General features: G+C 44.0%; 1 protein-coding gene across 1 annotated transcript; it reads right to left on the reverse strand.

Annotated features, from left to right (window-relative positions):
- Positions 1-6300: 6300 nt before the first annotated feature.
- Positions 6301-7458, reverse strand: LOC138955813 (uncharacterized). The gene has a single exon (XM_070327338.1). The coding sequence runs from the start codon at positions 7456-7458 to the stop codon at positions 6301-6303; it is 1158 nt and encodes a 385-aa protein (XP_070183439.1).
- Positions 7459-12560: the final 5102 nt, after the last annotated feature.

A 12560-nucleotide genomic window follows, 5' to 3' on the forward strand; every position in this document is an offset into this window, starting at 1 on the left:
GGACGATTTCAAGATTTCAAGATGAAGATATTACCCCGTGTGTTGATTCTGCTACCACTGATATCTGCACTTTCAGGTGAGTGTTGTTCATGCTGCTATGTCAGTATGTCTCTCTTTCTATCGGTCTTACTGACTCCATGTCTCTCCTTCCGTCTGTCTGGGTGTCTATCTCATGTAGTTGTAATAGTGTTCTACTTTTTTCTGTGTAATTCTATTCTTTGTTTTTACATTTAGTCAAGTTATGACTAAATGTTTTAACATAGACGGGGAATCGAGACGAGGATCGTGGTGTGTGTGTGTATGTGTCTGCGTGTGTGTGTGTGTATGTGTAGAGCGTTTTCGAGGAAACTACTCAACCAATTTTTATGAAACTTCACATGAGATATTCTGGGTATGATATCCCCAGACAGGATTTTTTTCCTTTTTCGATGACGTTATATCCGGCTTTTTGTGAAAGTTGAGGCGGCACTGTCTCACCCTCGGTTTTCGATCAAATAGCTTGACATTTTGGTTAAGTAATCTTCGACAAAGCCCGGACTTTGATATTGCATTTCAGCGTGGCGGCTTAAAGATTAATTAATGACTTTGGTCATTAAAATACTGAAAATTGCAATTTAAATACAAGTTTTAGCAATCGATCAAAAAAACATTTCTTCTTATTTGTTATTATTTCCTGATACCAAAAACATATAAATATGTTATATTTGGATTAAAAACAAGCTCAGAAAATTAAAACTTTGAGAATTCTTCTAATTAAAATCAAAATTTCAGAAATCGATTCTAAAAAACAATATCATCTTCTTTCCTGTCAGCTCCTGATTAAAAAAACATATAGATATGTTATGTTTCGGGCGGGGATGTAGCTCAGTCGGTAGCGCGCTGGATTTGTATCCAGTTGGCCGCTGTCAGCGTGAGTTCGTCCCCACGTTCGGCGAGAGATTTATTTTTCAGAGTCAACTTTGTGTGCAGACTCTCCTCGGTGTCCGAACACCCCCGTGTGTACACGCAAGCACAAGACCAAGTGCTCACGGAAAAGATCCTGTAATCCATGTCAGAGTTCGGTGGGTTATAGAAACACGAAAATATCCAGCATGCTTCCTCCGGCGTATGGCTGCCTAAATGGCGGGGTAAAAAAACGGTCATACACGTAAAATTCCACTCGTGCAAAAAACACGAGTGTACGTGGGAGTTTCAGCCCACGAACGCAGAAGAAGAAGAAGTTATGTTTGGATTAAAACAAAGCTCAGAAAGTTAAAAAGAATAGAGATACAGAAAAGCTTGCTATCCTGCTAAGCGCAAACGCTATTGCGCTATACTGGCTTGTCAATTTCACTGCGTTTTCATTGTGCGGGGGACTGACGATGCTATTTTGTCTTGGTGAGAAAAAAATGCAGTGCGGTCTGTTTCTGTGAGTTCGACAGATTGACTAAATGTAGTCATTTCACCTTATGCGACTTGTTCGTCTTTTCTCTCTTCGCTCAGCTGCAGGCAACAACAACTGTAGCGGGAATGTCTGCGGTAGAGAAACCGCATTCGATTGTATGAAATACGGTCAACTCTACGAATCTCTCCCTGAAGACATGAAGTACACAGAATGCGTGTAAGTACCATTGAGTAATGTACCTCAGTACTACAGTATGAAAGAACAAATCATGGAAGTCACTGATACAGTATGAACAAACACGTATTGAACATTAATCAAAGAGTATGAACGAAAAAAAAATGCATCTCAGTAATAAAGTATGAACGAACAAATAATGCACCTCAGTAATAAAAGTTGAACGAACAAATAATGCACTTCAATAATAAAGGTTGAACGAACAAATAATGCACCTCAATAATAAAGGTTGAACGAACAAATAATGCACCTCGTCAATAAAGTATGAACGAACAAATAATGCACCTCAGTAATAAAGGTTGAACGAACACATAATGCACCTCAATAATTACACATTAACATGCTTCCATTTGAAACTTCGAGGTCTTCATCGGGGATTGACGCCCGACAAAAGCTAATTGAAGCCCGACGGAGCGACGCGACGGAGGGCTTCAATTAGACTTTGGGAGGGCGTCAATCCACGATGAAGACCTCGAAGTTTCAAATGGAAGCATGTTAATGTTATTGTAATTCAATCTGACGACGATCTCTTTCCTGCTTTCATGCGATGGTAAACAGACAGAATTGGTTCTGTTCTGTTCACACACTACTTTCAGTCCACCTAGGGTCAAGTCCCAAGAAATATGTCTCTGTATTCCTATCGTATCACTCTGCTCCTGTTTTGTTTTCTTTCACACACATTTTCCCTTCTTTTTTGACGGGTTTCTGGACAGCAAACTCTAAAACAAATTCTTTTCATCACAAAAGCGATCTTTGGAATTGACTGACGTAGTCCGGAAGAATTCATGCATCAACTTACGTCACGTATTCGACGTCATCACTTCGCATACCTTATGGTCTCGGTATTTCGTTGGCCTTCATATTTCCTACTTGTGAAATGACCCTCAAAGCTAACCGAGACTAGTTGAGGCTGTATCAATGCGCCTCGCCAGCAGGTTGTTAATGGATTTTTTAGCGAGTGGTTATCGACAATTAATGACCGGTAATTTTTAATGAGTTGGGGCATTCTGACCAATCACAGGATCTGTTTCATTAAAACGCAAACTTGATTGAATTACAATAAAGGTTAAACGAACACATAATGCACCTCAGTAATAAAAGTTGAACGAACAAATAATGCACCTCAGTAATAAAGTATGAACTAACAAATAATGCACCTCAGTAATAAAGTATGAACGAACAAGTAATGCACCTCAATAATAAAGTATGAGCGAACAAGTAATGCACCTCAGTAATAAAGAATGAACGAACAAATAATGCACCTCAGTAATAAAAGTTGAATGAACTAATAATGCACCCCAGTAATAAAGTATGAACTAACAAATAATGCACCTCAGTAATAAAGGTTGAACGAACAAGTAAGGAACCTCAACAATTACACATTAACATGCTTCCATTTGAAACTTCGAGGTCTTCATCGGGGATTGACGCCCGACAAAAGCTAATTGAAGCCCGACGGAGCGAAGCGACGGAGGGCTTCAATTAGACTTTGGGAGGGCGTCAATCCACGATGAAGACCTCGAAGTTTCAAATGGAAGCATGTTAATGTTATTGTAATTCAATCTGACGACGATCTCTTTCCTGCTTTCATGCGATGGTAAACAGACAGAATTGGTTCTGTTCTGTTCACACACTACTTTCAGTCCACCTAGGGTCAAGTCCCAAGAAATATGTCTCTGTATTCCTATCGTATCACTCTGCTCCTGTTTTGTTTTCTTTCACACACATTTTCCCTTCTTTTTTGACGGGTTTCTGGACAGCAAACTCTAAAACAAATTCTTTTCATCACAAAAGCGATCTTTGGAATTGACTGACGTAGTCCGGAAGAATTCATGCATCAACTTACGTCACGTATTCGACGTCATCACTTCGCATACCTTATGGTCTCGGTATTTCGTTGGCCTTCATATTTCCTACTTGTGAAATGACCCTCAAAGCTAACCGAGACTAGTTGAGGCTGTATCAATGCGCCTCGCCAGCAGGTTGTTAATGGATTTTTTAGCGAGTGGTTATCGACAATTAATGACCGGTAATTTTTAATGAGTTGGGGCATTCTGACCAATCACAGGATCTGTTTCATTAAAACGCAAACTTGATTGAATTACAATAAAGGTTAAACGAACACATAATGCACCTCAGTAATAAAAGTTGAACGAACAAATAATGCACCTCAGTAATAAAGTATGAACTAACAAATAATGCACCTCAGTAATAAAGTATGAACGAACAAGTAATGCACCTCAATAATAAAGTATGAGCGAACAAGTAATGCACCTCAGTAATAAAGAATGAACGAACAAATAATGCACCTCAGTAATAAAAGTTGAATGAACTAATAATGCACCCCAGTAATAAAGTATGAACTAACAAATAATGCACCTCAGTAATAAAGGTTGAACGAACAAGTAAGGAACCTCAACAATTACACATTAACATGCTTCCATTTGAAACTTCGAGGTCTTCATCGGGGATTGACGCCCGACAAAAGCTAATTGAAGCCCGACGGAGCGAAGCGACGGAGCGCTTCAATTAGACTTTGGGAGGGCGTCAATCCACGATGAAGACCGAGAAGTTTCAAATGGAAGCATGTTAATGTTATTGTAATTCAATCTGACGACGATCTCTTTCCTGCTTTCATGCGATGGTAAACAGACAGAATTGGTTCTGTTCTGTTCACACACTACTTTCAGTCCACCTACCTGCAAGGGTCAAGTCCCAAGAAATATGTCTCTGTATTTCTATCGTATCACTCTGCTCCTGTTTTGTTTTCTTTCACACACATTTTCCCTTCTTTTTTGACGGGTTTCTGGACAGCAAACTCTAAAACAAATTCTTTTCATCACAAAAGCGATCTTTGGAATTGACTGACGTAGTCCGGAAGAATTCATGCATCAACTTACGTCACGTATTCGACGTCATCACTTCGCATACCTTATGGTCTCGGTATTTCGTTGGCCTTCATATTTCCTACTTGTGAAATGACCCTCAAAGCTAACCGAGACTAGTTGAGGCTGTATCAATGCGCCTCGCCAGCAGGTTGTTAATGGATTTTTTAGCGAGTGGTTATCGACAATTAATGACCGGTAATTTTTAATGAGTTGGGGCATTCTGACCAATCACAGGATCTGTTTCATTAAAACGCAAACTTGATTGAATTACAATAAAGGTTAAACGAACACATAATGCACCTCAGTAATAAAAGTTGAACGAACAAATAATGCACCTCAGTAATAAAGTATGAACTAACAAATAATGCACCTCAGTAATAAAGTAGATGTGTACTGCCGGGCAGTACATACCCCAAGCGAAGTCGTCCATCTGTGTGTACATGATTCTCTCTCTCTCTCTCTCTCTCTCTCTCTCTCTCTCTCTCTCTCTCTCTCTCTCTCTCTCTGTCTTAAAATGTGTCATCGATGACGTGTTTTCATACTTGCTAATGCGGCAGGCTAATCATGACGTCAAATTGAAACTTCTTGAAGTCTCTCAGAAAGGGACATGAAAACCATGTGGGGGTTACTGGTTTGGGCTGAAAAAAAACCCAACTCCACCTAAAATTCAAGCGCCTATGGGGCTGAATTATGCAGCATAAATTGTGAAACATCAGGATATCTCACACTTTCAATTCTGCCATCATGTCAAATCTGACAACAAACCTACCCACAAAATGTCATAAATATCGGTGTAGAATTGAGACTTAACGGTTTTTAACTGCCAAAAATAAGTTTTTTTGACTGGAATAGTTTGTCTTGAAATTCAGTTTGGGACAACGGACCCACCCACTAAATTTCATAAAGATAGGTGAAAATTTAAATGTAACGGTTTTTAACTGCCAAAATTATGTTTTTCTTCTGGAAAAGTATGGAGTGAAAATCAGTTGGGGACAACGAACCTACCCACAAAATTTCATAAATATCGATGAAGAATTGAGATTTAACGGTTTTTAACTGCCAAAAATAAGGTTTTTTGTCTGGAAAAGTATGTTTTAAAATTCAGTTTGGGACAACGGACCCACCCACTAAATTTCATAAAGATAGGTGAAGAATTGAAATTTAACGTTTTTTAACTGCCAAAATTATGTCTTTCTTCTGGAAAAGTATAGAGTGAAAATCAGTTGGGGACAACGAACCTACCCACAAAATTTCATAAATATCGGTGAAGAATTGAAATTTAACGGTTTTTAACTGCCAAAATTATTAAACAATGGCGACTGCATGTGAGAGGGAACAATAAAGAGACCAAAAAGCAATGTACTCACGTTAAAATGACGAACACGGAACGAATAACGGCGACGTTTCGACCTAAGGGTCTTCTTCAGGCACAAAAACACAAAAGTACACACACAAAAAAGAAGAAGAAAGACGATAGAACAAATAAAGAGGAGAACAACTGACAAAACAACTGCACTGCACAAACCGACAAATGACAAAGACAGAGAAGCAAGGGAAGCTACTCGAGGAGAATGAAAAGCGGCAGTTTTGAGGTCTGTAGACCAAACAAAATGTGAGGGGGGGGGGGGGGGGGGTGCGTGAAAGGGAACGAAAGAGGAGACTCGCGTACCCGTGCGGACACACACACACACACACACACACACACACACACACACACACACACACACGCACACACACACACACACACACTTACACACAAGGTGGAACAGCGGGGGGAAGGTTGAGATGAATGAATTAACGGCGAATGTTAATTCCATCGGGGCAGGTAGTGCCAAGGGATGATATGATGTGGGACTCCCTGAGTTTGCGCTCGAAGGAGTCGCCACGTACTTGCCACAGAGCCATGACTCTGACATGATCAAGTGAGTGACCAGCGGCGGTGAAGTGAAGGGATACTGGCCTATTGCGGGAATGACGGATGTCAGCCAGATGCTCGGAGAAACGCACCTCAAGGGTGCGCGCGGTTTCTCCGATATAAATCTGGCGACAAGAGAGGCAGACGATCGCATAGACAACGTTGTGACTTTGACAGTCAAACGTTCTCTTGACCGTGAAGGAGCCACGAGGGCCTTGGAGGCAGGTGTCAGGGTGGAGGAAGGGACAAGATTTGCAATTTCGTTTGGAACAAGGAAATGTCCCAGGGGCTGTGGGGTTGGTGGGACTGCGAAGACGGGATCTCACCAAGAGGTCGCGAACGCTGCGGTCTTTTCTGAAAGCACAGAGTGTTTTTTGAGCAAAGATCGAACCAACAGAGTCACTTCCTTGAAGGATGTGCCAGTTTGATTTCAGGATTCTGCTTACTGGCATGTTGTGGGGATGAAACAGTAGGGAAACAACGGGTCTGTCACTGTCCCTAGATGGTGAAGGACTGAGGGCGGACTCTCGACAGACCTGGGTAACCCGCAGAAGGGCGTCACGGACGAGTGCATCAGGGTAGTTGCGGGCCAAAAAGAAAGACGTCATCAAGACAGACTGTTGGTGGAAGTCGTCGTCTTCAGAGCATAGCCTCCGAAGACGAAGGAATTGAGAGAAAGGAATGCTGCTTTTGTTGGCAGGATGATGAGAAGAGTTGAAATCAAGGTATGAATGAGCGTCAGTTTCTTTGTAGAAGACAGAGGTGGTGAAGCGACCATGCAAGATGGAGATGGAGATGTCAAGAAAGACCACAGCTGAGGAAGAGATGTTGAATGTGAACTTGATGCTGGGATGGAATGCTTGGATGAAGTGAATGAAATCGAGAAGGAGGGGTTCAGACAGAGAAGTGGCACCCAAACCATCGTCGATGAACCTCTTGTACAGCTCTGGAACTGGGCCAGAGTAAGACTGTAGAATGAGGTGCTCAAGATGACCCATGAAAAGACATGCATAACTGGGTCCCATCTTCGTACCCATGGCGACTCCGCTGATCTGCTCAAAAACCTGTCCATCAAACTCAAAAGTGTTCAAAGTGAGAACAAGCTCAGCCAGGCGAACAAGTGTTGTGGTTGGTGGGTAGGCAGAATCAGTGGGACGACGATCCAGAAAGAATGTAAGGGCTTTGAGTCCGTCAGTGTGGGGTATGGATGTGTACAGGGACACAACATCCAACGTGAACAACAATTGGGGCTGAAAACTGGGATGGCTGTTGAGATGTTCAAGAAGGTTGAGGGTATGTGTTGTGTCTTTGACGTACGTTGGCAGTGACTGTACAATGGGTTGAAGGAGGAAGTCCAAGTGGTGGCAGCGGTGACCAAGTATCTAACAAACTTTTGCTTCCAAGAGACTGTAAGTTACCCCTCTGTTCTCACGTATGCTGCTCAAAGATCGTTTTTCTGCTTCTCCGCTTGAAGGAGCGGTTCCCAGTCTACAGTCCTGCTCATTTTTGATCTGTGTCTTTCACATGATTTAGCGTGTACGGAACATTTCTCTTTCTAGTCCATGATGCAAAACCAACAAGCACAACAACCACTGACCAATGGACCAAAGGTTGAACTCCCACCCCCCCCCTAAATGTGAAGAAAGGTGCAGCAGAATGGAAGTTGTTCAAGCAGATGTGGGAAAACTACTGCATTGTGGCTGGAATCAAACAGGAAGGCCCGGGAGCTGATAGTGCTTACACCAAAGCTCTGTTTTTGCACACATTAGGAATCGATGGTCTCGAGGTCTACAATGGACTGGAGCTACAGGCTGAGCACACAGTAAAAGACGTACTAGCTGCTTTTGACAAGCACTTCATTGGTGAAACTAATGAAACCTACGAAAGATTCACGTTCAACAAGAGAGATCAAAAGCAAGATGAGACCATCGAAGACTATATTGCAGCATTGAGAACACTTGCGAAGACCTGCAACTTCTGTGATTGTCTTTTTGACAGTCTGTTACGAGACCGCCTGGTGCTCGGCATTCGAGATAATAAAACACGTGAACGCCTGTTACAGAAAGCAAAGCTTAATCTTAGGACATGCGTAGAGATGTGTAGGGCAGCAGAAGCAACACACCAACAGCTGAAGAATCTGGGCTCTGTGTCTGCTGGTACTGATGAGGCCTGTGCTGTCTCCGAAACCAGCGGCAAGGGCAAAAGCCTGAAAGGGGCGAGGAAGAACAACCATCCAGGGATCAACTGCAAATTGTGTGGCAGAAGTCATCCTTTGAGGAAAGAAGAATGTCCCGCATGGGGAAAAATCTGCAAGAACTGTAGCAGAAGAAATCATTTTGCTGTAAAATGTGACAAGAAGAAGAATCTACACTCTGTGGAGGAGGATAGTGAAACTGACGATGAAGTCCTACTTGCCGTTGACTGCAAAAAGAAGAAGGTGATCAAATGTGAAATGGTGATCGAGGGAGAGAAAGTCATCTGTCAAGTTGACTCTGGTGCCAGTGTTAACGTGATTCCCGCAAAACATGTGAGAAACGCACCAATCACAACAACCAAAAAAACGCTCCATACCTACAACAAGACTTCAATCACTGCGACAGGGAAGACAGTTCTCACGGTCAGGAACCCGAAGACTAAGAAAAAGTACAGAGTTCAGTTCGTCGTCGTCAAAGAAGATTTGATTCCTTTGCTGGGAAAGAACACTTCTGAAGCCATGCAGCTCATTACTGTAAACTACAGTAACTTTGACAGTGTAGCCAAGGTGACAACAACTTCTGATGGCCCACTGACCTCGCCCTCCAACCACGACTTCCTCGAAATATATGCTGACGTCTTCGATGGTGGACAGGGAAACTTGCCCGGTACTGCTCACCTGGAAGTCGACCCAACCGTCACCCCTGTCACCTCCCCTAGTGGACGTGTACCCCTGGCCATGAAGGCCAAAGTCAAAGAAGAATTGAAGCGACTGACAGAGCGAGACGTCATTACACCTGTGGAAGAACCAACAGACTGGACAAGCAGAATGCTGATTGCAACAAAGAGATCCGGAGAACTCCGCGTATGCATTGACCCCCGTCCCCTAAATAAAGCATTGAAACGAGAACGATATCCTCTACCCGTCATGGAGGACATTCTACCAGAGCTAGCAAAAGCCAAACTCTTCTCAAAGCTTGATCTGTCAAGTGCATACTGGCACGTCCATCTCGATGAGGAGTCCAGTCTACTCACTACTTTTCAGACACCCTTCGGCAGGTACAGGTGGAAGAGACTCCCATTTGGAACGTCTGTAAGTTCTGAAATTTTCCAGAAACGTCTCAACGATGCACTCGAGGGCCTGGACGGCGTGATAGGCGTGTCCGACGACATCATCGTTTATGGGTCAGGTGACTCTGAAGAAGAAGCAGCTGTTGATCACGACAACAACCTCTCTCGCCTACTGGAAAGATGTCGATCTGTGGGGATGAAACTCAACAAGGAAAAGGCTGAGATCAGAAAAACTGAGATCACTTTCCTCGGACATAGAGTCACGAACGAAGGCTTGAAGATTGACCCCAACAAAGTCACTGCCGTTCTGGAGATGAAGAAGCCAGAGAACGTGGAGGATGTGAGGAGATTCTGCGGATTCGTCCAATATCTGTCCAAATTCCTGCCCAAACTATCAGAAACACTTGAACCGATTCGTCAACTGACACGCGAGAACGTAGAGTGGACGTGGACATCGAAGCACGACACAGCCTTCCGCTCTGTGCAGAAAATGGCGACTGAAGCACCTGTACTTGCCTTCTACAACCCTGCTGAAGAACTGACGATACAGTGTGACTCAAGTCAGAGTGGTCTTGGAGCCGTTTTGACGCAAAAGGGAAAGCCCATTGCGTACGCTAGCCGTTCGCTGACTGACACGGAGACAAGATATGCACAAATTGAGAAAGAAATGTTGGCCATCGTGTTCTCTTTGGACAAATTTCACCAGTACACCTTCGGCCGTCACACCACTGTGGAGAGTGACCACAAGCCCCTGGAAGCCATTCTGAGAAAGACACTCTCGGCAGCCCCACGTCGTCTGCAGGGCATGATGCTGAGGATCCAAGACTATGACATCACTGTGAGATATAAGAAGGGCAAGGAAATGTACCTCGCGGACACTCTCTCAAGGGCCTACATCACGTCTTCAGAAAACACTCAAGGGGATTTTGAACTCGTGAACATGGTGAGCTTCCTACTCATCCGTGAAGAGAGGCTCGGCAAGCTGAAAGAGGAGACTGAGAAAGATGACACACTTCAGACACTGAAAACTGTCATTACCCGTGGCTGGCCTGAAGACAAACTGCAACTGCCAGCTGAACTCGCACCATACTTCAGTTTCAGAGACGAAATGTCTGTACAGGATGGTCTGCTCTTCAAGGGAGAGAGAGTAGTTGTACCTTCATCACTCCGCTCTGAAATGAAGATGGCCGTACACTCGACACATACCGGAATTGAAGGCTGCTTGAAGAGAGCTCGTGAAAGCTTATTCTGGCCTGGAATGAGTGGAGACATCAAACAGTACATCTCGTCCTGTGAAACTTGTCAAACATATCAGTCATCACAGCAAAAAGAAACCCTTATGAGTCATGAAGTTCCCTCAAGGCAGTGGGAGAAGATCGGCGTTGATTTGTTCGAGCTGGATCAAAAAGACTATCTTGTAACTGTGGACTACTTCAGCAACTTCTTTGAGGTTGACAGAATGGACAACACGAAAGCCTCAACCGTCATCAAGAAATTGAAAGCTCACTTCGCCAGATACGGGATTCCAAGTACTGTAATCAGTGACAACGGCCCCCAGTTCTCCTCCGAGTCATTTGCGAAGTTCGCACGCGACTGGGACTTTGACCACAACACAAGTAGTCCACAAAAGCAAATGGGAAGGCGGAATCCGCGGTGAAGACCGCAAAAACCCTACTCACAAAGAACAAGGACGACCAGTTTTTGGCTCTGCTAAATCACCGCAATACACCCAACGAAACTGGTACTAGTCCAAGTCAGTCTTTCCTCAACAGAAGAACCAGAACTCTCGTTCCCACTTCCAGAAATCTCCTAAAGCCGAGGACAGCTGACAGCCTTGACAACCACGTGCTAAAACTAAAGAAGCAGCAGACCACAGCTGCAAAATACTACAATGTCGGTGCGAAAGACTTGCCTCCACTTGAAGAAGGCGACTCTGTGAGACTAAAGCCGTTCACCCTCGGCGCAAAGAAATGGGCAAGCGGCACCGTAAGCAAACGTCTGGACGAAAGATCCTATGAAGTCGAGTCTGGTGATGGAGTCTATCGTCGAAACCGGATTCACCTGAAGAAGGTGGAGCCACCTGCCATGCCAGCCATGCCTGTCCCTGTTCCTATGGCAACAGCAGCTGCACCTGAAGTCCAACGTCCAGAAGTCCAGCGCTTTGATGTGGAGCAGACCCCGACTCGGCCTGCGGCCCAGACCCCATTTCAACCACGGAAGACTGCAGCCCAACCTGCTACACCTGCGAGTGCTCGACCCAGTCCTATGAAGACTTCACCGACTCCACCAAGCCAGATTCCTGTCCGCACTTCTCGTTACGGTCGCGAAGTCAAACCACAGAGGCTGAAAGACTTTGTATACTCATTCGAGTAAAATGACACACATCGTGTTTGATTGTGAACGTTTATTGGTATCATCTTCGTTGATCGATTGAAAATCGATCGATTGAAAATCGCGTCGGTTTCGTTGATCGATCGATTGAAAATCGCGTCGGTTTCGTTGATTCGAATTTCGGTTGTCGCGTTCCTTTTCTTTGTTTTGTTTTGTAGTCGCTCCTGCGTCCTATTCTTTTGCATTTTGTTTCTTTACTTATTGTGAGACTGGAACCCCATTCTGAACTTGACTTTGATGAACAAAGGGGGATGTTATATTATTGCCACTCGATCGGGGCACAGGAGTAAGCCAAGGGAGGCCACTCCTTTTTGTTGTTGTTACTTCCTGTTTTCCTGAGATAAACCAAACGGTCACAAGGGACTTTTGTTTGTTATTCTTTCACACAATAGAGAAGTTATTTTACAATTCCGAAATGAACTCCGTTGGACAGCTGCAGGCAGAAACGATGGGTCTGCCTGGGGTGTTGGGTTTGTGTATTTTC

This window comes from Littorina saxatilis, unplaced genomic scaffold (assembly GCF_037325665.1).
Source record: "Littorina saxatilis isolate snail1 unplaced genomic scaffold, US_GU_Lsax_2.0 scaffold_1696, whole genome shotgun sequence".
NCBI lineage: Eukaryota > Metazoa > Mollusca > Gastropoda > Littorinimorpha > Littorinidae > Littorina > Littorina saxatilis.

Excerpts from the sequence above, each read along its gene's own strand:
- LOC138955813 (XM_070327338.1), bottom strand. The coding sequence starts at position 7,458 with ATGGGTACGAAGATGGGACCCAGTTATGCATGTCTTTTCATGGGTCAT.